General features: G+C 38.7%; 1 protein-coding gene across 5 annotated transcripts; it reads left to right on the forward strand.

The window, feature by feature from the left end:
* The first annotated feature begins 1,051 nt into the window (after window positions 1–1,051).
* Window positions 1,052–21,996, forward strand: LOC124258452 (thymidylate synthase-like). Of its 5 annotated transcripts, XM_046692555.1 has the most exons (9): window positions 13,613–13,630; window positions 14,484–14,594; window positions 15,670–15,800; window positions 17,553–17,729; window positions 18,022–18,192; window positions 19,196–19,296; window positions 20,194–20,268; window positions 20,725–20,796; window positions 21,765–21,996. In XM_046692555.1, the coding sequence occupies exons 2-9, from the start codon at window positions 14,560–14,562 to the stop codon at window positions 21,900–21,902; spliced, it is 900 nt and encodes a 299-aa protein (XP_046548511.1). In that variant the 5' UTR covers window positions 13,613–13,630; window positions 14,484–14,559; the 3' UTR covers window positions 21,903–21,996. The 5 variants fall into 5 exon arrangements, with proteins under 5 accessions (XP_046548510.1, XP_046548512.1, XP_046548511.1 ...); XM_046692554.1 differs by lacking the exons at window positions 13,613–13,630; window positions 14,484–14,594 and adding an exon at window positions 1,052–1,302; XM_046692556.1 differs by lacking the exons at window positions 13,613–13,630; window positions 14,484–14,594 and adding an exon at window positions 1,168–1,265.
* Window positions 21,997–22,909: the final 913 nt, after the last annotated feature.

A 22,909-nucleotide genomic window follows, 5' to 3' on the forward strand; every position in this document is an offset into this window, starting at 1 on the left:
GTTTTACGTCGCTACAAGCGATATTCCAGCAATTTCACGGTGGCCGAATGTTTCCAAAACAGAGTGATGAAAACATGACATTGAGATTCGTTACGCACGATGCATACTGCATTAATCATGATACACGTTCCAGTGTACATGACGTCATGTAATAGTTCACTTACGATCAAACATACTGTAACACATCACCCAAGTGGGCGTTGATGCGCTCTGTATTCTGCAATGTATATAGTACATATAGCAGGTTGCTCTAAGTTACTATAACCGGGAGCACTTGTGAAAAAAGGTATACTGGGTCTAATATGTAAGTTAAAAAGGAATAAGTAATAATGACATTGTTTAATTATTTCGGCAAACGTTCCTGCATGATTAGACCACACAGTATGACCGAAGTTTTGTTGGGAGTTTCCCCATGTATAAACAGCACACAGAATTCTGGACTAAATAGAAAGGATGTGAAGGATGTGAAGGTTCTCAGATTACATAAAATGTGGTCATATACGTGTTATCAACCTTAAACAAATCATACATTTCCCGTTTTGCTGATAAAACGATGTATTTAACTAATAATTCTTAAAAACACACGATACATGTTTCACGAAGTGAAGAACATTGCAAAAGTTTTTTTCTTTCACGCAAGAAGTCGGCGCGAGATTTCTGTTGACAGCTAGTGAGATACTAGACTAAGGCTTAGTCTCTGAATATATATAATTTTGATAGTAACAAACAAGCCCATTTATATTGAAAAGGAGCCCTAGGGAGACCAGAGATTCAGAACCTGAGGAAATCTAGACTTGCTTTATTTAGGGCTTTAGCACTGCAGAGAGGGCTTGGCGGTAGGGAAATTAATGTGGTTCAGGGACTGTGAGACAGACTAGTGAGATACGGGCGGGTCGAGTTACCTCCAGCCGCAGCCTGAGAATACAATGACGGAGACTTGCCGCCAGTCTAGGAAACCCAACCCTGCCCAGGCTAGCTATTCTCGAAACTTCGTAAGTCCTACGAACTTCTTAAGCCCATTCTTAACACATTGGCTACGATCAAAGTTAAGAATTCTTAGGGCTACGAACGTTTCGAGAATAAGGACAGTTATTCTGCCTTATAGAGTTCTCGGTGACTGGCTCTTCACAGTGACTCCCGGCACACGGCACATGGGAGCCAACCCCTCCATATATAGGACACCGGAAGAGTGTGAATGAGAATCCGCGAGGCAGGGTGAACATTTGAATTTGTGATGGCTGGAGTAGAAGACTTAGTGAAGAAAGGTAATTTACCAACACAGTGCACTGGTCATACGAAAACGTGAGTCTTTATGTTTTATTGTTCTTTTCTTTTTGAAACTTTTCTAGAATACGTAGACATACATACAGGCAGCGTTGCAAACTCCCGCCTGCCCGACCGTCCGGGACGGTCTGTTTTGCGACCGGACGGTCAGTTTTAAAAAGTCACACGCCCGATGGTCTGCCTGTTGAATCACGGAGGTATTTTCCGTTGTTGTGTCATGTTACCGAGCGGAAAGCCACTGATATCGGGAAATAGGCGACCATACATATTATTTAAGAAATCTTAAAGATTTCTTAAATAATATGTATGGTGACCTATTCCCGATATCAATAACTTTAATCAATTTCTGATTACGTAAAATAAAAATATCAAAGAAGAAGGCACGGGGATGTTATGACAAGTCACAAATGGAAGAAAATCGTCATAGCTTTTGCTTCTTTGTGATATTTCTGGACATTATAAATGCTTGCATTTTCATTAAAAACTCAATTTATTTAAGTTGTAGTTGTATTATTTGAAAAATGTTAGAAAAATAAATTTCATATTTATCAACAGTGGGATTAGATCTTTTAATTTTGCTGTATATCTAGAATCCAAGTTGCAACATTAAATGTCATTAACAATTTAGTTTTATGATGCCATTGGGATTTAAAAATGTGAAAAAAAAGAGCTTTAGGTCAATGGCCTATCGACAGACACCCACTCAGGACATTTGTCCTAATGATTTTTATAGCCTTCAAAATCACTGTTTATCCTGAAAACTCTGGACTGGTAACTTTCCAGCCGGTCTGGTAACTTTTGAGAGTTACCAGACCAGTTGTCTGGCCGAAATTTTGGGGAGTTTACAACACTGATACAGGCCCCTGATTTCGGGGTGAAACAGGATTCTCATATTGTCATTATATATTTATGAAACAACGGACCTACATCATGTACAGTACAACCAGAAATGTTTGAGAATTTAGATTGTAATTTTATATATTTTTTTCACTCATTACTCACGTATTAAATGTGAATATTAGCAGAACATAACTCCAGATTCAAAGACAGGTGAACAGTAGGTATTTTGTCAAGTCACCATGGGCAGCAATGCTGGCTTCAATGCGGCGGGGCATACTACTGATCAAAGAAGTTAGAAAGTCGTGGTCCATGCTGTCCCAATATCGGACCACCTCTTCTTTCATTTCAGCAAAATTTGTCAGATTTTTCTTATTGACACTTTCCTTCATAAGTCCCCAAACATTTTCTATTGGATTGAGGTCAGGGCTATAGCTTGGCTAGCCGAGAGCCGCGATGCGGTCCTATAGATACAGTCAAGACATGACCTTGCATCGGTCATGTCTTGACTGTATAGGACCGCATTGCGGCTCTCGGCTTTAGCTTGGCCAATCTAATAATATCATATTTTGGGTCCGGAACCAGGCCTGTGAAGCTTTGAACGGTGTTTTGGGTCGTTGTCCTGCTGGAAAATCAAAAAATTCCCCTCGGGAATATCTGTAACGCTCACTGTCCCTTCAAATACACAGAGAGGCGTTGCCCCTAACACAGATATGCCACCCCAAACGTTAAATTTCGGACTGTACTTTGGGCGCGCTGATACAAAGGTTTTTCAGTTTGTTTGGTCCAGAATTTCAGTGCATTAGGAAACAGCCACACAGTACTTTCATCTGAGAAATCACATAGTCCCAGTAAAAATTTCTATGCTGTAAGCACCAGTTCAACCTTCGCTCCTTTTGTTCAGGTTTCATGATCGGTGAATTCTGCCAACCCATGGCATGCAGCTCAGTTCTCCTTACAGACAGCCACAGTTCCTCTATCAATCATATCCAGCCTTAAGTTTTCTAAACTCCTTCGTTTGTTTTTAGAAACAGGAATACCAAGCCTCCTCCTGTCACTGACAGTCAATTTTCTGGGCCTACCTGCGCCTCCCTGGTGCTCAATGCCATATCCAGGGCTACAGATAAGAGGCGTACAGGCGTAATGTACGCCTCAAAATCAATTAAGTACGACATAATATAAGATTTCAAGCGTATCGTGTACGCACATAAATACCTTTGTACGTCTGACATTTAATTTCCGTGCGTATCGTGCAAATGGAAATCTATTTCGGATAAATACTTGTCAAGTTTCTTTTGCGAAACACGATTTGGCACATGAGGAAACCCCGACGGTAGGAATCCCTTGCGTTGCCATGCAATGATATGCGTCACTATTTTTCAATTGGCTAAAGAAGAAGGATAGTGAAATTGCTGAAACATCAGTGTGTCGTCAGTTATTCGTGTCAGAGACCGGTATATGGTCTCTGTTCGTGTCATGCAGATGTAGCTTAATTTGTAGCCTCGATCATTTGTCGATGTTAGATATTATTTTTTGTGTAGACCGTTTGCCGCGATACCATGGATGCCGCGATACAACGAGGTCCGAGCAAACACTATAACATTTATCATTTTGAAATGTTCAGAATACTATGAAACAATAATTTAATTATGAATATGAAGATATGGTCCCACATTTCTGTCAGTGTCAGCAGATTTTGTTACATGACAGTGCGCTTTACGAATTTCGTTGGTTTCACATTACTTTTCAACTCGAAAAATATCCACTGGCATGTTTCCGGGCGCACTTTTTCGGATACTGCAGTACCGAATACCCGCGGCCAAAGGATCATAATTGAAAAGGGATTCTCACGGTGAAGTCTGTACGTTGGTACATCTATATACCGTATATGACCGTCTATAAGCCGAATTTTGAGGACCAAAAAAAGCAGTCTGTAGAAGGGGGTCGTCTTATCCATGGGTTACGCTTTCGTCAAACTTTTTTCCAGGGGTAAGAAAACAACATCGTATCACATTCGCGTGAACAAACAACAGAAGACGACTTTGTCAGTAGAGACGTCAAATTTGCAATTAAACATCACTGGACAAGATTATTTTACCTTTTAAGTTATAAGTTGTTTTTGCTGGGCATTGTATTATTTGCAGGGATAGGGCCCGTAAGTAGGTCGCTGCACTTGGCGAGAGATTACGTTGTTTAGTACTTCCGGTGACAAACAACGTTTTTCGGCAATGGCGATAACACTGTCACATGGGGTATGCCGTGGATAATCATACTCGACACTGGCTGTGTGAATCAGAAACTTATGCCATGTAACAGACTATGGACTGCTAAAGCACTAAGGCAATGTTGCATGAACAGCACGTGAATATTTGCCAAACAGATGCAGAGTTGTCACAGCGTCGTCTTCAGGCTGGCCCATTCATTAGTCGAGGTAAGTTTGTTACATGGATTTCTTTGTTTTCATTTAAAGGCTGGTATTGTTTAAGCATGACACGCACAGTAAGGGTGGAGTTGACATGTGTGCAGATTGGTGAATCGTTTGATTGCATTTGATATCATACAGTGGGATTTTATTGTCCCCCGGAGAGGGGACCTAATAAAATATGGCAGGCAGGTATCCGTTATAATGCATGTGTACCATAAAAACTGTGTTAATAAATAAAGTATCTTGCAGTTGGAATTATCCAGAAGATAACTTAATGTGCAATGAAAATCCAGGTGTAATTCTAAAAAATTAATGTAATGAATTAAATAATAATTTAATAGCACGTAAACAATGATGAATATATCCACCCTTTGATTGATACCAATAGCTCTGAATAGGTGTCTCTCACACATGTATTCTGTAATATGAGCTTGATTAATATATTATTACAACCCCATTTAGCATTTGGTTATGGTGCAGCATGTTCAGTTAAACATAACATCCACATGCTTAATTTATCAATAATATCTTGATGTCAACATTGTAAGGAACTGTTTACATTTTATTAAGTATATCATACTTGGTCTCCGTGTGTTATGTATTTTTCAGTTGGAACAGATGCACATCTTTAAGAGGAGAAAGAAGGAGGAATAGATTTCTTTATCACCACAATTACCATTGACATCAAGAGCAACACAAACTGAAACAGATCTTCAGATTTCTTTTAACATCTGGTGGTCAAGCAATATACATTGCAAATGAAGAAACAGCAAGTCATTGAAGTGTTGTATGTACAGTTATAAAACATATTAAAGCCCTACACATCATCCTTTGGACACTTGCTGGAACAGGAAATGCTTGTAACCAGCAAGGTGTTGTGAAAAGTCTTGTGACATCTTGGGACTCTCAGATAATTCATTGAGAATTTAGATGAGTGACCATGAAAGAACATTTGTATTCCAGATGATACTGTTACAGTATTTTTTCAGGTTTAGCATCTGGGAAATGCAAAGAATGTTTGATATGTTATGAGTAATTATGTCTTTGGAATAAAATTGCAGAATAGTTCTAAAACTTGTTTATTGTTTTTTAAGTGTGGATAAAGCAAGCACAAATTGAATGGTTTGGAAGATTTCTTCTTTTAGCCATGATATTGATTTGACAGTAAATATACAATGATGGATGTAGGAGATTAGATTTTCAGTGTATGTAGCAAAGGTTACCAAGTGAGAGAGTTGGGTTTTACATCGCTTTTAGCAATATTCCAGCAACATCATGCTGGGGAGAGCAGCAATGGGCTTCACACTTTGCACACATGTGGGGAATCAAAACCCGGGCCTTCAGTGTGACAAGTGTCAACAGTTTAACCACTAGGTTACCCTACTACTCCAGTTTCCATGAAAAAACATGCTTACCAATGAAAAGTTAAACTTAATCAATGGCATAGGCATGTGATTCTACATGACATGCAATTTTGTTGAAATATGAAATTCTTAGTTTTTATTTGCTGTAAGATTACAACACTGGTTCATAGCACAATAACCAGTACACATTATTCTTTTCAATTATTTTAAAACATATTGGTCTAACTGTATAGTGGAAAATATGATATGCCAGTTACCAACCTTGGCCTCACTGGCAGAATATTTGGAATATATAAGTTACTAAAAATGGGTGAAAAACACTATATTACATGACAAGTAATCATACTCATGCTGCTATCAGCCAGTGTCTGCAGAATCTACAGTCATGACATAATATATATGCACATTTAGTTTCCCCATGTATTGATCAGTATATTTTACAATCGAGGAAATGTCTTGAGTGATTACTCCATATTTTGAGTGTATTTGGTCTTGCATTTTTTGCCAATTGTGACTTGAAGGTGCTGTGTGCTGCTTCATATATTGCTTACAGCATAGCAGAACCTCACCCCTGCATAACCAAGAACTAAGTAACACTCATGTACTTTAGATCATAGTACATAGTTCACTCACTCCAAGACATCTAGTACAAAGTGTAATAAATATTGTCCAACAACCAGTTTATATATATCACCTCTAAAATAATGTTTACATAATTTGATAAATAATTGTTTCATGATGAATATTCATATGGCTAAGGGTTTTCACATTTTTGTTTTGAATATCTGACAGTAGTAACCGAAATAATTGTAACCATGCCATCAAGGTTATTTTGTCGAGCTGTTGATTGATTTGTGACTTCTTGTGTGAATAAAAACGTCACCATTAATGGGAAAGTTCATATATATAAAAATTTTTTATAATGTTACAAGAACTGCTATTTATTCCAGGCATTGGGAAAGACAGCGGCCATTTTGCACATTAGAATAAAAATGCCCCATTAAAATTTTGAAGTTTACTATTGATACAAGGGCAGTGGCCCATTCTAAATTCAGAAAATGGCTAATAATCCTGAAATTGTCGAAGGTCTCCATCCCAATCCCTGTATTCAATATATCATTATCAGTATATTTACAGCATGGCAAAGAAACAATTTGACACATGCAGATCCCTGTCATCTATCCAAAGTAAACTTTATAATGCATTTTCTTTCGCATTTGCAAAACAACAAACAATTTATTTCTTGTATGTTTGAGCCATTCTGTCACCTGAACTTGCATACAGTCATCCTTTGGACTTGGAAGAGAGTAAAATTATTAAGCCTACCAACTAGTTTACAAAGTATTTATATTAGTACCTCAAGCATTAGTACACATGCATTTTACATTGCATAAAGGCAATTGTCTCTATTGAATATTTTGTAACTATTCCAAATTAAAAAACTATTTTTTACATATCAGTATTGATATTTGTTAGAAACTATTTCATCTCAAATAGTTCCTAACAAATATAAATATATTGAATATGTAAAAATAGTTTTAATTGGAATAGTTACAAAAAATTACTGCAGCATAACAAATGTATTTAGAAAATAAATAACAAATTAAACAAACAAATATATTCTAATTTGGAATTACATACTTTAATTGAAAGGAAATGACAGTCAATGTGGCCAAATATGAATAGAACATCAACTTGATAAAGTTGGTAACACATGGCTGTTTTATGAATAGCAGTATATTAATTAATAGTTTTATCAATTCAATATAAATACAGATTACTCAAATGCATTTTACGTTAACCATGTCATTGATTCCCGAAATATGTTTTGTGACAAACACTGTCCGCGATACTGAAAAGAAACACGTTTAGTGATAGAACTGCACTGGTTGTCAAAAATATATTATAGCTAAAGAACGGTACTCATATGTTTTCGAATTGACTCGTGGTTGTCGGTTGTCAGTAAGGAACAGATAATCCTTGAAGGAATAATAATTTTTCGATCTTATCGTCCCCAAATGATCCAATAATTACGACTCACCAGCTGTGACAGCCAAGCATGGTAGTACACTTGGTCCGGTCTAGTAAGGTCATATCAGGACTAAAAGAAATCTGCAAATTAAATAAAACTTCATCAATACTAAGACCAGACACTATGTAAGGCTCACAAAAAATTTGAAAGCCCTCACTCATACACAACTTGACTTATACCCCTTGCAAATCATGCTGTACCTCTGGCATTTGAGTGTTCATTTTTGGCATGAATTCATTTGAAATACAATTCTATTTTGTATATAACTCCATAACCAAAAGGAAATTGACCAAAACATCAAGTGTCCCTGTTTTGTTACTGCATATACTATCTAAATACACCAGTTCAGTCTGGTAAAGAATTTTTTTCAATTTTTTGTTTATTTTTATATACATACATGCATTTTATACTAAAATAATTCCATTAAAGTTCATATTTAAAAATAACTTAAAAAATGAAACTGTTAAATTTATATTCATTAGAAAGCCCTATCTTTTCTCAATAAATTGATTGGCAGCTCAAGAAGCTGTGTACAGCCAGTCAAGTGCAGCGAGTCACCGGCGTCACCACTCTCACCAGGCCAAAGCCAAAGTGTCAATCTGTGTGTATAGCTCAACTGCATTATGGCGTCATAATGGTTTACAGTTATGGCGTCATAATGCTAATACCCTAATGACATCATAATTGTATACCATTATGATGTCATGCAGCTTACAGTAAGCTGAGAATCATCACACTGTACACAGTTTCTATCATTAGTTCAGTTGAAGACAATCACCATGAAAGGTGACCGCAAGCGAATAAAGTCACATTTCAGCCAAGGCCATACTCCCTGGAACAAAGGTCTCACCCTTGAATCTGAAGAGTGTGAAGGTGCCTCTCCACCAAAGATACCCAGGACTGTGACTAGGTTCAGTGCAAAAGACTTCTCCCTGGTCACCAAGTCAAGGCTGGTTGGAACTCAGCTGTCAACGCCTGACTGTGAAGGTATATCTACTTCAGTGAACCTTCTGCGTCCCACTTCAGCCAGCAAGCTTGACCTGAAACAAGAGTATAGCAAACATGACTTGCAGGGTATGCGACTAGTCGAGATTGAAAAGGTGGCCGAAGCATGGAACACAGCTCTGCGGCTGCATCGCTCAACATCAACTAACTGTGATGACCCTCAGCTGCACATAGCCAAGGAGAGAAAATGGGGTATGTGTTGGAAAATAACACTGAGATGTGCCATGTGTGACTTTGTAGCACCGAAATGAAATTGTACAAAGGAAATCCCGGCCGGGTAAACCTGGACCAAACCCAGCAGCACCTAACGTCGGACTTGCCTTGGGTCTACAAAAACACACCCATAGGAAAAGAGAAGAGAGCGAGGCTGATTATGGCCAACATGGACATTCCACCTCCATGCAGGAGCAGTATGCAAAGGACCTCAAACAAGGTGGCTAAGGTTGTAACTGAACTTAAGACTAAGGATATGGCTGAAAAGGTGGAGTTAGTGAAGGATGTTAATCGAAAGAGGGGTACAAAGCCATGTGAAATGAACATTGCAATGGATGGCCGATACAACTCGACGACAATAGTAAGCAGGAAGAAGCCAGGGCAGAATGCATCACAAGCAATCGGCATCGCTTGCGAAACTGTAACCGACAATAAGTTTATAATCAGTGCATCATTCCAGAACAAGCTCTGCTGGACTTGTGCCTGGTTGAAAGGAAAGGGCATGGATGTGAAATGTCCAGGGGGGCACCCAGACTGTACTGCAAACATGTCGGCTTTCACTCCATTGTCTGAGTTCAACATGGGACAAGACATTGGAAATCAGGGTGTGTTTATAAAGTATGCAACTACCGAAGGGGATTCCAGGTGTGCAGATGGACTAGACAAAGCTCTGAAAGTGTTGGACCCAATGTGGAAGGTGCAAAGACTAGCTGACCCAACCCACTTGGCTCAAGGACAGTTCCGACAATGCTACAGAGCTGATTTTAACCCAGACATGTTCCCTGGCACTGCACGTACACAGAAAATCGAAGCAAAGAAGGTGCTAAGTCAGGATGTGAAAGCACGGTGCAGCCTTATACTAAAAGAACTGATGAAGGATCATGCTGGCGACATGAAAACACTTAGTAGCATGTTACCTCGAGTGCTCGAAGCTACCCTGAAGTGCTACAGCGGTGACTGCTCCAGGTGTGCCCGGTACTCAGTTGTGTGTCGAGGAGGTGTAACAAACAGCTGGTGGCAGCGTTCGATGTTTCTCGGCTGCAACAATATTACACATTTCAACAGGGATGACAACGATAAACACTTACTTCATGAAATTCTCAAAATGAAGCTAAGTGTGGAAGTTGTTGAACAAATGAAATTCTACACAGACACCCAGAAATGTGAAGCGCGTAATCGATCCCTGAGTATTTCTTTGCCAAAGAATGTAAACTTTTCAAGGAATATGATTGGGAGGGCTTCCTCGACTATTCACAGGCTCAACAATGGCCTTGGGACATCATCAATCGACAAGTGCCACCATTCTGGAGTCAAACTCTCAAGTCGGGCTGTGCAGTCACTTGAGCAAATGGACAAAGAGGCTGCCTATCACAAAGAATATCAGAAAAGTCCAAGTGTTGTCAAAAGGAAACTTGTACAGCACGGAATCAAAATCTGTGAACATTTAAAGTCTAAACAGACCGACAAACACAGTGGGGACTACAAAAAGGACCAATTAGATCCTGTGCCATGTTTCAACAAAAAACATGAACATTCCTATTCAAAATGTGCAGTAATGCTGCAGAACTTTATAAGCTAATTACTTGCTTATGTTACCAACTTTGTGCAAATTTATGTTTAAATACATCTCTCAGCTTTCCGCGAATCAAGTATAAATACCATTGAAACGGAGGTATTATCATTAGTACACTAGTGTACAAATAATATTTTACTATATTATATGATATAGTATTTTTAACATACTTTGTCTTTGTTATTGTGTTCATCTATAGCTTCAATTCCAAAAGGCAATCCGGGAATGGTGCATGCCCTTTACACATACCCCCGTTTACACAGGCCACTCTGTCTGCATTGATGCTATGTTGTTGTTCAGCAGACAGTGCATTTATTGTTGTGCCACAAATGGCAGGTGCATTTATTGTTGTGGCACAAATGGCTGATGTCGTAATCACCTATGTCGAAGTTTTCCCTGTGCACTATAAAACTAAGCCGGTGGGCATGTGTAGTACGCCACTGGTAGGCCATGGGGCAAAAATACCTCACTATCCCATACCCACTGTGCTTGCATGCTCCAGTCCATATATGACATGTGCCATTCTGCTCACTGAGGACTGAATCCTTCAAAAACTTATCTCTATACCTTTTGAAAAAGGCTTGAATATTTGACATTTTAGGTAATACATGCATGAACAAGGCACGTGCAGTGTAGTGATACATACATTCACCATAATGGAACGAATATGACTAAATATGATGCTTCCGCTCACTCACTAAACAATATGCATTCAGAAAATTGAAATAAATTCATTAAAAATTTAGAAAAAATTATTTTAAGTTGAAAACACATGTATACATATTTCAAATGTTCCTGCCAATACATATGCGAAGTTTCAAGACAATATTTCGAACAATAACAGAGATATAGCAAATTAAACACTTGCACTACCTTCACCATATCAGGCCTCAGACCACAATTATTTTCCCTATTGGCTATGTACAGTTACATGCCAGTCTACCATAATAAATATCGGTCGTAGGCTGATTTCCTGTTGCAACCTGCCACTTGTCACTTAACCAGCAAAATATCGGCCTGGGTCGACCACCTCAATTTTGCTGTATCCACTGTCAACAATGGTCACCGGAGGTTTCGAGCCGGAAACACACTAAACAACCTTGAACTTGGGGTCAAATCATGGAAGGCTGGTGCCAATACCATGAGCAGAGTGTGGACCAAAAATTTTTTGCAATAAAGTACAATGTCTCACCTTTCATTTAAGCTACCACAAATCACCCTGAGAAAATTAGCACAGACAGAACAGCCCATTTAAACAAGGCACTATATTCTCCTATTTTGCTTCCGGGTCATGGTAAAAGTAAAGGGGGGTAACTGTGGTCTGAGGCCATATTAGGCGGTCGCGCAATTTGGCACCACAACTGGTTCTTGCGTATTCGCTTGTCACTGGAAATCTAGTAGCGGAAGTAGCGCCTCGCGAGACTTACGGGCCCTATTAAGATTACCGTGTGTATCTGAGCCGGAAATAGCAATCAGCTTTGCACACGTTTCCCGGCGAACAAGTTCAAACATGCACAATAATATAACGGGATGAATTCTGACGCAGTCATCAGTAAAATATAATACAGAATACCATTATTTAACCCAAAGAAATATATCCTAGCATTGTGTAATTTTAGATACCGTTTTTGCTCTATAAATTAATTAAGATTAAGATTACCGTGTGTATTTGAACGGGAAATAGCAATCAGCTGTGCACACGTTTCCCGGCGAACAAGTTCAAACATGCACAATACCGTGTGTACCTGAGCCGGAAATAGCAATCAGCTGTGCACACGTTTCCCGGCGAACAAGTTCAAACATGCACAATAATATAACGGGATGAATTCTGACGCAGTCATCAGTAAAATATAATACAGAATACTATTATTTAACCCAAAGAAATATATCCTAGCATTGTGTAATTTTAGATACCGTTTTTGCTCTATAAATTAATTAAGATTAAGATTACCGTGTGTATTTGAACGGGAAATAGCAATCAGCTGTGCACACGTTTCCCGGCGAACAAGTTCAAACATGCACAATACCGTGTGTATCTGAGCCGGAAATAGCAATCAGCTGTGCACACGTTTCCCGGCGAACAAGTTCAAACATGCACAATAATATAACGGGATGAATTCTGACGCAGTCATCAGTAAAATATAATACAGAATACCATTATTTAACCCAAAGAAATATATCCTAGCATTGTGTAATTTTAGATACCGTTTTTGCTCTATAAATTAATTAAGATTAAGATTACCGTGTGTATTTGAACGGGAAATAGCAATCAGCTGTGCACACGTTTCCCGGCGAACAAGTTCAAACATGCACAATACCGTGTGTACCTGAGCCGGAAATAGCAATCAGCTGTGCACACGTTTCCCGGGGAACAAGTTCAAACATGCACAAAATATAATACAGAATACTATTATTTAACCCAAAGAAATATATCCTAGCATTGTGTAATTTTTAGATACCGCTTTTTGCTCTATAAATAAATTAAGATTTAGATTACCGTGTGTATTTGAACGGGAAATAGCAATCAGCTGTGCACACGTTTCCCAGGGAACAAGTTCAAACATGCACAATACCGTGTGTATCTGAGCCGGAAATAGCAATCAGCTGTGCACACGTTTCCCGGGGAACAAGTTCAAACATGCACAATAATATAATGGGATGAATTCTGACGCAGTCATCAGTAAAATATAATACAGAATACTATTATTTAACCCCAAAAATATATCCTAGCATTGTGTAATTTTATTTACAGTACTGAACAGATATTGGGACACCTGCAGTTTATGGGTCCCCATACCCGAAAGTAGAAATGTATTCTTTATAGCTCGCGTTATATATAGAGAAGCACGCAAGAGCGGGCTGATCTCCGTTAGGAGACATTTTAGATGAAATTAGAGGTCATTTTCGTGTTTACTGGCAAAAGTTTAATTTAAACTTCGTCTGAAAGACGATAGTTTTAAACACGAAATTATCTGCGTCTGAAAGACGATAGTTTTAAACACGAATTTTTGTAATGCTCCAAAACATCAATCCTAACCAGTGCAAATTGGTATCACGGGTACTGCATACGTGTGTGTAGTTAATGTGTGTTTTATCTTAGTTGTAGGACAAGAAATGTGGAGTACTCTTTTAATCGCTGTACATGCAAATTTATCGTCAGGAAATAATGTGTATTTTGTTAGATCAAGTTTCAAGGGACTCTGAGGCAATGTATTTTTATCACAATAAATCAGCCTGTGTCGTGTTATGATGTAATATACAACTGCTTGTCATAAGCATCACAAGGAATCACTCTTCGTCATTTGTTTTGCTGTGATAATTCACTGATTGATACAATAAGTATGGACTATACTGCACCTCAACTGCACCTCAACTGCAAGTGTAAATATTAGTTCTGCTACGTTATTCCCAATAAAGGTACCATGTGTGAAGCCCAATTCTGCTGTCACCCACTGATATTGCTGGAATATTGTGAAAAGCTACATAAAACCATACTAACTCACTCATTGCTTTGAGACCAACAAAATCACAAGTGCCATGACATTTGGACATGCTTGGACACGCTCTATTGGCACGCTTCACTGCTTAATGTTCAGTTGACAAGAATACAAGTCTGACATGAATGTTTCAGGGATATGTTTATATCAGCAGCTTTAGAGCTGAAACCTTTGATTCTTAAAGTTGAACATTCAATGGAAGGAACATCGCATGATTTGACCAAGAGATGAAACAGACCATTCTTGGGTATAGTGCTAGGTTTGTGACAAACTGGGTGTTGAGTGGATACAGTTGTAACAGATCATTGATTATTGAACCTAAGAGGCAAATGGGATTTCAGAAAGTAACTTCACCTAAAGGAAGGTAAGCTAAGAACATTTATTGCACTATAAATTCATAAAAATCTCTTGGAAAGATTTCCGCCCGGATTTTATCATTAGTATTAGTGAGGTCAAGGCCACTCTGATGCATACTAACACTAACCTAACCCTAACCCTACCCTTTAATTTATATTTTCACTACAACACCAATCTACACTTTGACATTTCAAGCAGGGGTTACAGGCGGAACTCTTACACAACTCTCTACTCTAAATAGGAATGAAAATCGATGCGTGTTTGCCCTAAGAACAAACTTATATACGAATTTGTGCTTTATTTGTACTGGTATCTTGTATGGCAACCTGACCCAAGTAAATTTCAGTCCCTTTCAAAGATGTATGAATTATGCTACATAGGGAGCATCTAGTTGATTTTAAGGGGTGGATGGAAATATATCTAAATGAATAGTTTGTTGGAAATCCAAAGTGAATAGTTTGTTGCGAGTGATGAAGAAAATGAATCATTTGTCTTGTGGAAAATCACCAAATGTCAAACTGAAAATCTTTTTGTTAAATGTATGTACTGCTGCTTGTTGCTTGGTAACTTAAATTATAGATCGTTTTCGAAAAAGAAACCCCTCATCCCATCTTGAGTGAGTGTGTGTGTTTAGTTTTACACTGCACTCAGCAATATTCCAGCTATATGGCGGCAGTCCATATATAATCAAATCTGGACCAGACAATCCTGTGATCAGCATGAGCATCGATCTAAGCAGTTGGGATATGAAGACCAGTGTCAAGCAAGTCAGCAAGCCTGACCACCTGATCTCGTTAGTTGCCTCTTACGACAAGCAAGGGTTGCTGAAGATCAGTTTTAACCTGGATCTTCACACAGGTTTTACCCCATGTTGATAAATGGCGCAGAGGCTTGTCATGTTAAAAATTGCATCAAAGTATATTGCCACTGATGGGGTCTAGCACTATCCTTATATACTAACAAGCCCATGTGGAAATATGACAGTTTTAGTGCAGAAACTGACATGTATTTAACAGTTTGTGTCATTTTTCTCGATATCTCTTTGTGTTTTCTGATTTCCATGATGGTTATTTTTTGTTCAGGAAGCATGACGAGAGACAGTACTTGGATGCTGTTGAGGAAATCATCTCACGAGGGGTGCGCCGAGAGAACCGTACAGGGATAGACTCATTGTCAATATTTGGCATGCAGATGAGATACAATCTACGTGACAGTGAGTAAAATGTCTGTTTTCTCAGCACTTACAAACTAATGTTGTCAATGGCAACATGTTTATCTGTAACATATTCTTATCATGAAAGGACTAATCAGAACTACAGATAACTTTTGGGGTCATTGAGTTATGTACTCTCGTGTTCATCTCAATTGGTTATCCTAATTTTCTTTTGAGTAACCTATTAAATTATGCCCACCTCACTCAAACTCAATTTGGTAATTTTGCCATTTTCCATAAATTGTAAAAATATAATCAAGTTTAAATATTGGTTTATGTGTTTGTTATATTGATTTAATCTGTAATATGAGAAACAATAAGAAAGACTGCAAATTGCCAAGTTCATATGTTGAAATAGAACCTCTAATATACCTCAGTTATTTTATCTATCCATCGGTATGCATGCAAGATTTGACACTTTTGTGTGTGTGCATGTAAGATCAAATTTATTGAGTATTTACAAAAATTCAAGCGTACTTGTACGCAATAGACTTAATGGGAATTGAGTTTTCACATAAGTATTTGAGTAATTAATGCAGATATGCAGCTTATCTATACCTCTGACTAATACAGTGTGTCCAGTACACACATATGTAGAGAATAGACGAAGAAAAAAGAAATTCACTGCGTCCAGAGGGACGCACAATATTTTTCACTGTACTCAAAACACATCTATGACTTCGCTAAGTGCTTGGTTTCTTTCAGTGCAGTAACGTGCATCATTTCATCCGTCAGTCCACATGATCAATTATTCATTCCAGGCTCTAGATATATTATCAAAATGTACAGTTCTCTACTGTTACTTCACAGAGCCTCATATTGCATGCAACGACCCTTAAAACTAATAATTATGGTCCCCCTGACCCCATGTTTGTGAATTTAGGTAAAACCCTGCTAATATAATCAGGTGGATAGGCTTGCTGACTTGGTTGATACTTGTAATAGTATCTCAGTTGACTAATAATCTTTGGATTATCTGGTCAAAGGTCAGTTATACAACAGACCACAAGCAGATAGCTGGAACACTGAATGATCTGGGTTAGAACTGGTCTTCAACAACTTATGATTGTCATTGCATATTGTTTGATTATATGTCAGTCCCTCCTGGATTCTGTGGCGAATTTTTAAGAATTCTGTTGCAGATTTAGGTAAATTCTGCATCCCATTTTTCAAACTTCTCCCCAAAAATTATAGTTAAATACTTGAAAAAAACCCAACAGAAAATGATAAAGAATTTCAAACATTAATTCTTAAGCACAAAGCTGTAACTGTTTTAGAGCTTCATGACATTCAAGGTACAGCTAGCTGTTTTTTTTTCTTGCAAGATGTTTTTTAGATGTAGAAAGATGATCTGAAACAGTACTGTTACGAGTGTGATCTGGATCAGAAATTATATTACAAACTCTACAAAATATTGTTTTGTTTGATAGTCAATCTTGATTCAACTTTCAAAATAAGTAAATTCCGCGGCTGAAAAATGGCAAAATTCTGCAGGCATTCTGCATGAAAATGCGTTTTCCGTGGACTAGAGGTTTTTCTGCAATAAAAGGTAATTTCTGCAATTTATTCTACAACCGCGGAATCTAGGAGGGACTGATGTGTACTTGCAATGTGTTTGTGAATCATGGCAAATCTGTAATAAAAGCAAATTACATTATTATACCAAAGTAAAGATAAAACCATTGTATTTAGCATTCTAGAATTTGATAGTAGATATTTGGCTTGAAGTAAACAACCAGCTGTTTGTTGTAGGTTTCCCTCTGTTGACGACAAAGCGTGTGTACTGGCGGGCTATTGCTGAAGAGCTGCTGTGGTTTATCCGAGGATCTACCAACGGCAAGGATCTCGCAGACAAAAATGTTAACATCTGGAAAGCCAACGGATCCCGAAGTTTTCTGGACAATCTTGGACTAACACATCGAGAAGAAGGTACATGGCATATTCTGATAGATACAGCCACTTGTTGGCTGGTCTGAGACTAATGTACCAGCAATATTCAGACCAGACAATCCAGTGATCAACAGCATGATCATCGATCTACGTAATTTGGATACAATGACCTGTGTCAACCAAGTCAGCGAGCCTGACCACCTGATCCCGTTAGTCGCCTTTGGTGACAAGCATGGGTTACTGAAGATCAAATCTAACCTGCATCTCCACGGGTAGGAGACAATATGTTATGTGTAATGTGATAAATACTGACTGATCTACTGTCTTGCAGGAGACCTTGGACCTGTCTATGGGTTCCAGTGGCGCCACTTCGGTGCCGAGTACAAGGATATGCACACAGATTACACCGGGCAGGGCGTGGACCAGCTGGCTGATGTCATTGATAAGATCAAGAATAGTCCACATGATCGGCGGATAATCATGTGTGCTTGGAACCCAACAGGTGTGTACACTCTTCCCCCGTCAATGTTTTGTTTTCAGGAATCATAGTAATGGTTTGTTGATATTTTAGTACATATTGGCTTTGGTTTCTTTGTTGAGAGGACAGTACTATACTTATTCTGCAATGAACAAATACAATTGCATTCGGTTATGTATTGTCATGCCTTGGAAGAACTGTTACTGAACAATGTTGTAACGGTTTGCCTTAACATTGCTTACTACACACATGAGGGACGGTGGGGTAGCCTCGTGGTTAAAGCGTTCGCTCGTCACACCGAAAGCCTGGGTTCCCTTCCCCACATGGGTACAATGTGTGAAGCCCATTTCTGGTGTCTCCAGCCGTGATATTGCTGGAATATTGAAAAAAGTGGTGTAAAAAATTAACTCGTATTCCTCTAATTCACTGAATTTGGTTACAGGTGAGGTGAGGTGAAATTGGGCTTAACATCGTGCTTGAGGATATTTCGCTCATATGACGACGTGCATGCGTGTGTATGTGTATATGCGGCTGGTTGTACTAGCCCAGACTTAAGCTGGTTTTATAGTGCTAGTCCACTGAGATACCACGCCGCAGTGAAGCATGAATACCCCACTCAGACTCATTATACTGACTCCGAGGCGACCAGTCCTTGTTGTACCCATTAATGCCGAGCGCCAAGCAGGGACCAACAAGTACCATATTTTAACGTCTTTTGGTTTGACGCGGTCGGGGATTGAACCCGCGACCTTCCGCTCTCTCCGCGGGCGGATGGTCTAACCACTACACCACGGAGGCGGTCCAATTTGGTTACAGAAATATTATTTGAGAAAGTGTTCAAGATGCCCTATCTTACTTTTCTATGGTTTATTGAAGGAGAGTTCAATGAGAATATGTGCGGTTTTGATTGTTAAAGCTGCCTGCATGGTTCATGATTTGATCATATACAAAATGCCATAATGTGGAATTTTGATGACAGCTGCTTGAAACAGCTTACTCATACTTACTGCCTCCATGCTTGATTCAGATCTCCCAAAAATGGCGTTGCCACCATGCCACTGCCTCGTACAGTTCTATGTTGCGGAAGGGGAACTGTCCTGTCAGCTATACCAGCGATCAGCGGATATGGTCAGTTGTCTCTCTTTTGGGATGCAGGATAGTGTATCTCCCAGTCTCAGGTGCCACAGTTCACTTAGGCATGGCCAAATCCTATGGCCTGAATCCCACATGTGCACTGATAAGATATATCAGCGGGTATGGTCAGTTGTCTCCCTTTTGGGATGCAGGATAGTGTAGCTCCCAGTCTCAGGTGCCACAGTTCACTTAGGCATGGCCAAATCCTATGGCCTGAATCCCACATGTGCACTGATAAGATATATCAGCAGGTATGGTCAGTTGTCTCCCTTTTGGGATGCAGGATAGTGTAGCTCCCAGTCTCAGGTGCCACAGTTCACTTAGGCATGGCCAAATCCTATGGCCTGAATCCCACATGTGCACTGATAAGATTCTAGAAAATTCTAGAAATGTCAGAACGTTGACCATACTCATGGGTTTCATCACAGGGGAAAAGGTCTAAGACCTGTATCACTTGGGGCTCTCCTGCCACAGTATAGGTCCCCATGCCTTTTTAAAGATGTGGACTAAACAAGGTTTGAGCAGTTACATAATGTCAGTATCACAGGTATCCGACTCTCACTTACGGTTACTAGGATATTTTCCTATTCTTTAGCAGTAAGTCACAATATACTAAAGGATCTCTCTTTTCGAGGGGCGGTAGGGTAGCCGAGTGGATAAAGCATTTGTTAGTCACGCCGAAGACCAGGGTTCAATTCCTCACATGGGTACAATGTGTGAAGCCCATTTCTGGTGTGCCCCACCATGATTTTGCTGGAATATTGCTAAAAGCAGCGTAAAACTCAACTCAACTCACTCACTCTCTTTCGAATCAGATTAATGTTTCTCTATAAGGAAGTAATGAAAATGGATGAGAAAATGCTCATTGTAATGGTGTTTTGGCTGTTCCAGGGTCTGGGTGTTCCCTTCAACATCGCCAGCTACTCACTCCTCACGTACATGATCGCTCACATCACAGGGCTAAAGGTGAGGCTTAGTAGATTTACATAATTAATGGCTTTATCCAATAGCTACTTGGTTCACTCACGAGCCTTCCCTGAATTCTGCATTAGTACAAAATGAGTCTTAAAAAATGTTTGATTTAATTGATGCTTATCTTGAATGTCCCTTTGCTTTCAGTGTAGTTTTAACTATATTTCAAGACAGATTTCTATTAACTATCTGCAATAATCCATGAGAACATGTTACGAATACTCACCCAGAATTATTTTAAAACATGAAATTTAAGGATATATATTTTTCATCAGTAGTTTGAACTATTGGCATGCATGCATAAAATAATCTTCCAACTTGATGAAGACTGCATTTCTCAGCACATCAACATGTGTACTGTATATAATTCTTGAATGTTTGTAATGCTCTCTTTTGTTCATTCTTCTGTATGACAATTTGTACTGTAGTGGGCATATCATTTTTGTTTAGACTGGAGATTTTATCCACACAATCGGAGATGCCCATGTGTATGTCAACCATATTGAAGCACTAAAGGAACAGGTAAGACATTCTCTCACTTCTTACTCATGAAGATCTGGATTAGAATTGATCTTCAGTAACCCATGCTTGTTGTAAGAGGCGACTAATGGGATCAGGTGGTCAGACTCGCTGACTTGGTTGACACATGTCATCGTATCCCAATTGCGTAGATCGATGCTCATGCTGTTGATCACTGGATGTTCTGGTCCAGAGTCGATTATTTAAAGACCGCCATCACATAGCTGGAATATTGTTGAGTGCGGCTTAAAACTAAATTCACTCACTCTCCGACTTCTGTGTCACTAATCTCGACTTTGTGAAAATCTAAAGATTCTGGAATTTAATCAATGGAAAAATCATCAATATGCGTCTGGTAGTAATACTGGCATTGATCAGGATATTGATTTACTGATCAGTGTATGAATGTATTGTGACTCTCAATAGAGCACTATTGGAATCTGGCATTGAGCGCATTTATTCTGCAACATGATCAAGTCCAAAAAATCAAGCTTCACAAAATGTCAAATTTTTACAAAATGTAATAAAGTCACTATGCGATTGTCTATGGTGACGAAATGCGATCTCTACTGACCGTATTCTTGAAGAATCTGAAGATTTTAACTTGGAAAAATTCTCTTCCACTCTGAACACGTCTGTGCGTGACCATACAGAAAAAATTATGAGGGTGTTCAAAGAACAATGCTGTGACGTCGCAGCTAAGGGAGATAACCATGCCTCTATTTAGGCATACCACTAGGGATAGCTGTGACTTAGAAGAATTTAATCTCTTTCTGTCTGTATGTATCTGTGGTACCCACAGGAAACTGGCAACCATAATTCAGAGGGAACGTTTATGACATAATTCTTGAAATTGATTCAAATTAAAATCTCTACCAGCTAATAAGTAGCTCAAATGAGCAAATAATCAAGTTTGTAGTGTGCAGTATTTATGTGCTCTTATAAAAATTATTCAATCATTTTGTTTTTAGATCAAGCGAGAACCTAAAGCATTCCCAACGTTTAAGATGAAGAGGACTGTGGAAACTATTGATGATTTCACAATGGAGGATTTTGAAATAGTGGGCTACAACCCTCATCCCCAAATCAAAATGGATATGGCTGTATGATAGCCAGACATATTGGTATACTGGTCTTCCAACACTGCCTCTTGTGCCTTAATACTTTATCCTTGTTCATGTTCTGTTCTAACGGGAACCTGTAAAACAAAGTATTTCACTGTAGGAGGCTATCATGACAACTGAGAGCAATGTGATATATTACTAGCATTACCTTTATTGTCTGAACCTGCATCTTAGCATTTATCCTACTGTGGAAACATTTCACAATGGAGGTAGTTTCACCTATCTGCAGAGCAATATGATATGTTACTAGCATTGACATAGCTATCCTTAGCATTTATCTTACCACAGGTGTTTCACCTACTAACAAAGCAATAAAATATGTTACTGGCTTTGACAATAAGACAATATTATCCTCAGCATTTATTCTACCACATGTGTTTTGCCTACCGACAGCGCAGAAGTATGTGCTACTGGCTTTGACAGGCCTAAAAAAAAAATGTTGTGGTTCCGATTAACCAACCTACCCTTGAATTCTGACCCAAGTTTTTTTAAAAGGTATGAATAAAATAAGCTTTCAGATACCATTGTTTTTGCCTGTCACCAATGGACATGGTCATTCTGATAGAGAAAGTTGACATGATGGCTGCAAGCTTGATTGAATAAACAAGTATACATTGATAAATGTGTTATTAGTTCATACTTTACTTCTAAAAAAATGTGAAAAAAAAGAATTCCTACCTACCTACCCTAAATTTTAAAGAGGTGTAATCGGAACCACATTTTTATTATTTGACTCCTTTGCATTTGTTCTTACACATGCTTTGTCATGATGCAATAGTTGATACCTTGAAATATATTCATTACCTGTAAATAATTAAACATGTAAAACATACTGATATAAAAAAATCATTTGGTTTGTCCTTTTTTGTGTTAGCTTGTTACATGGTTTCAGTTCAAATTGTCTGTTACCAAGGTTACATGAATCAATGCATGACCAAGAGATGGGTCGTAGCACTAAGCACTGGACGGCAGTTAATTGCATCGCCCACATG

The sequence above is a fragment of the Haliotis rubra genome, unplaced genomic scaffold, assembly GCF_003918875.1.
Source record: "Haliotis rubra isolate DU_JTF1 unplaced genomic scaffold, ASM391887v1 Scf694, whole genome shotgun sequence".
In the NCBI taxonomy this organism is placed as follows: domain Eukaryota; kingdom Metazoa; phylum Mollusca; class Gastropoda; order Lepetellida; family Haliotidae; genus Haliotis; species Haliotis rubra.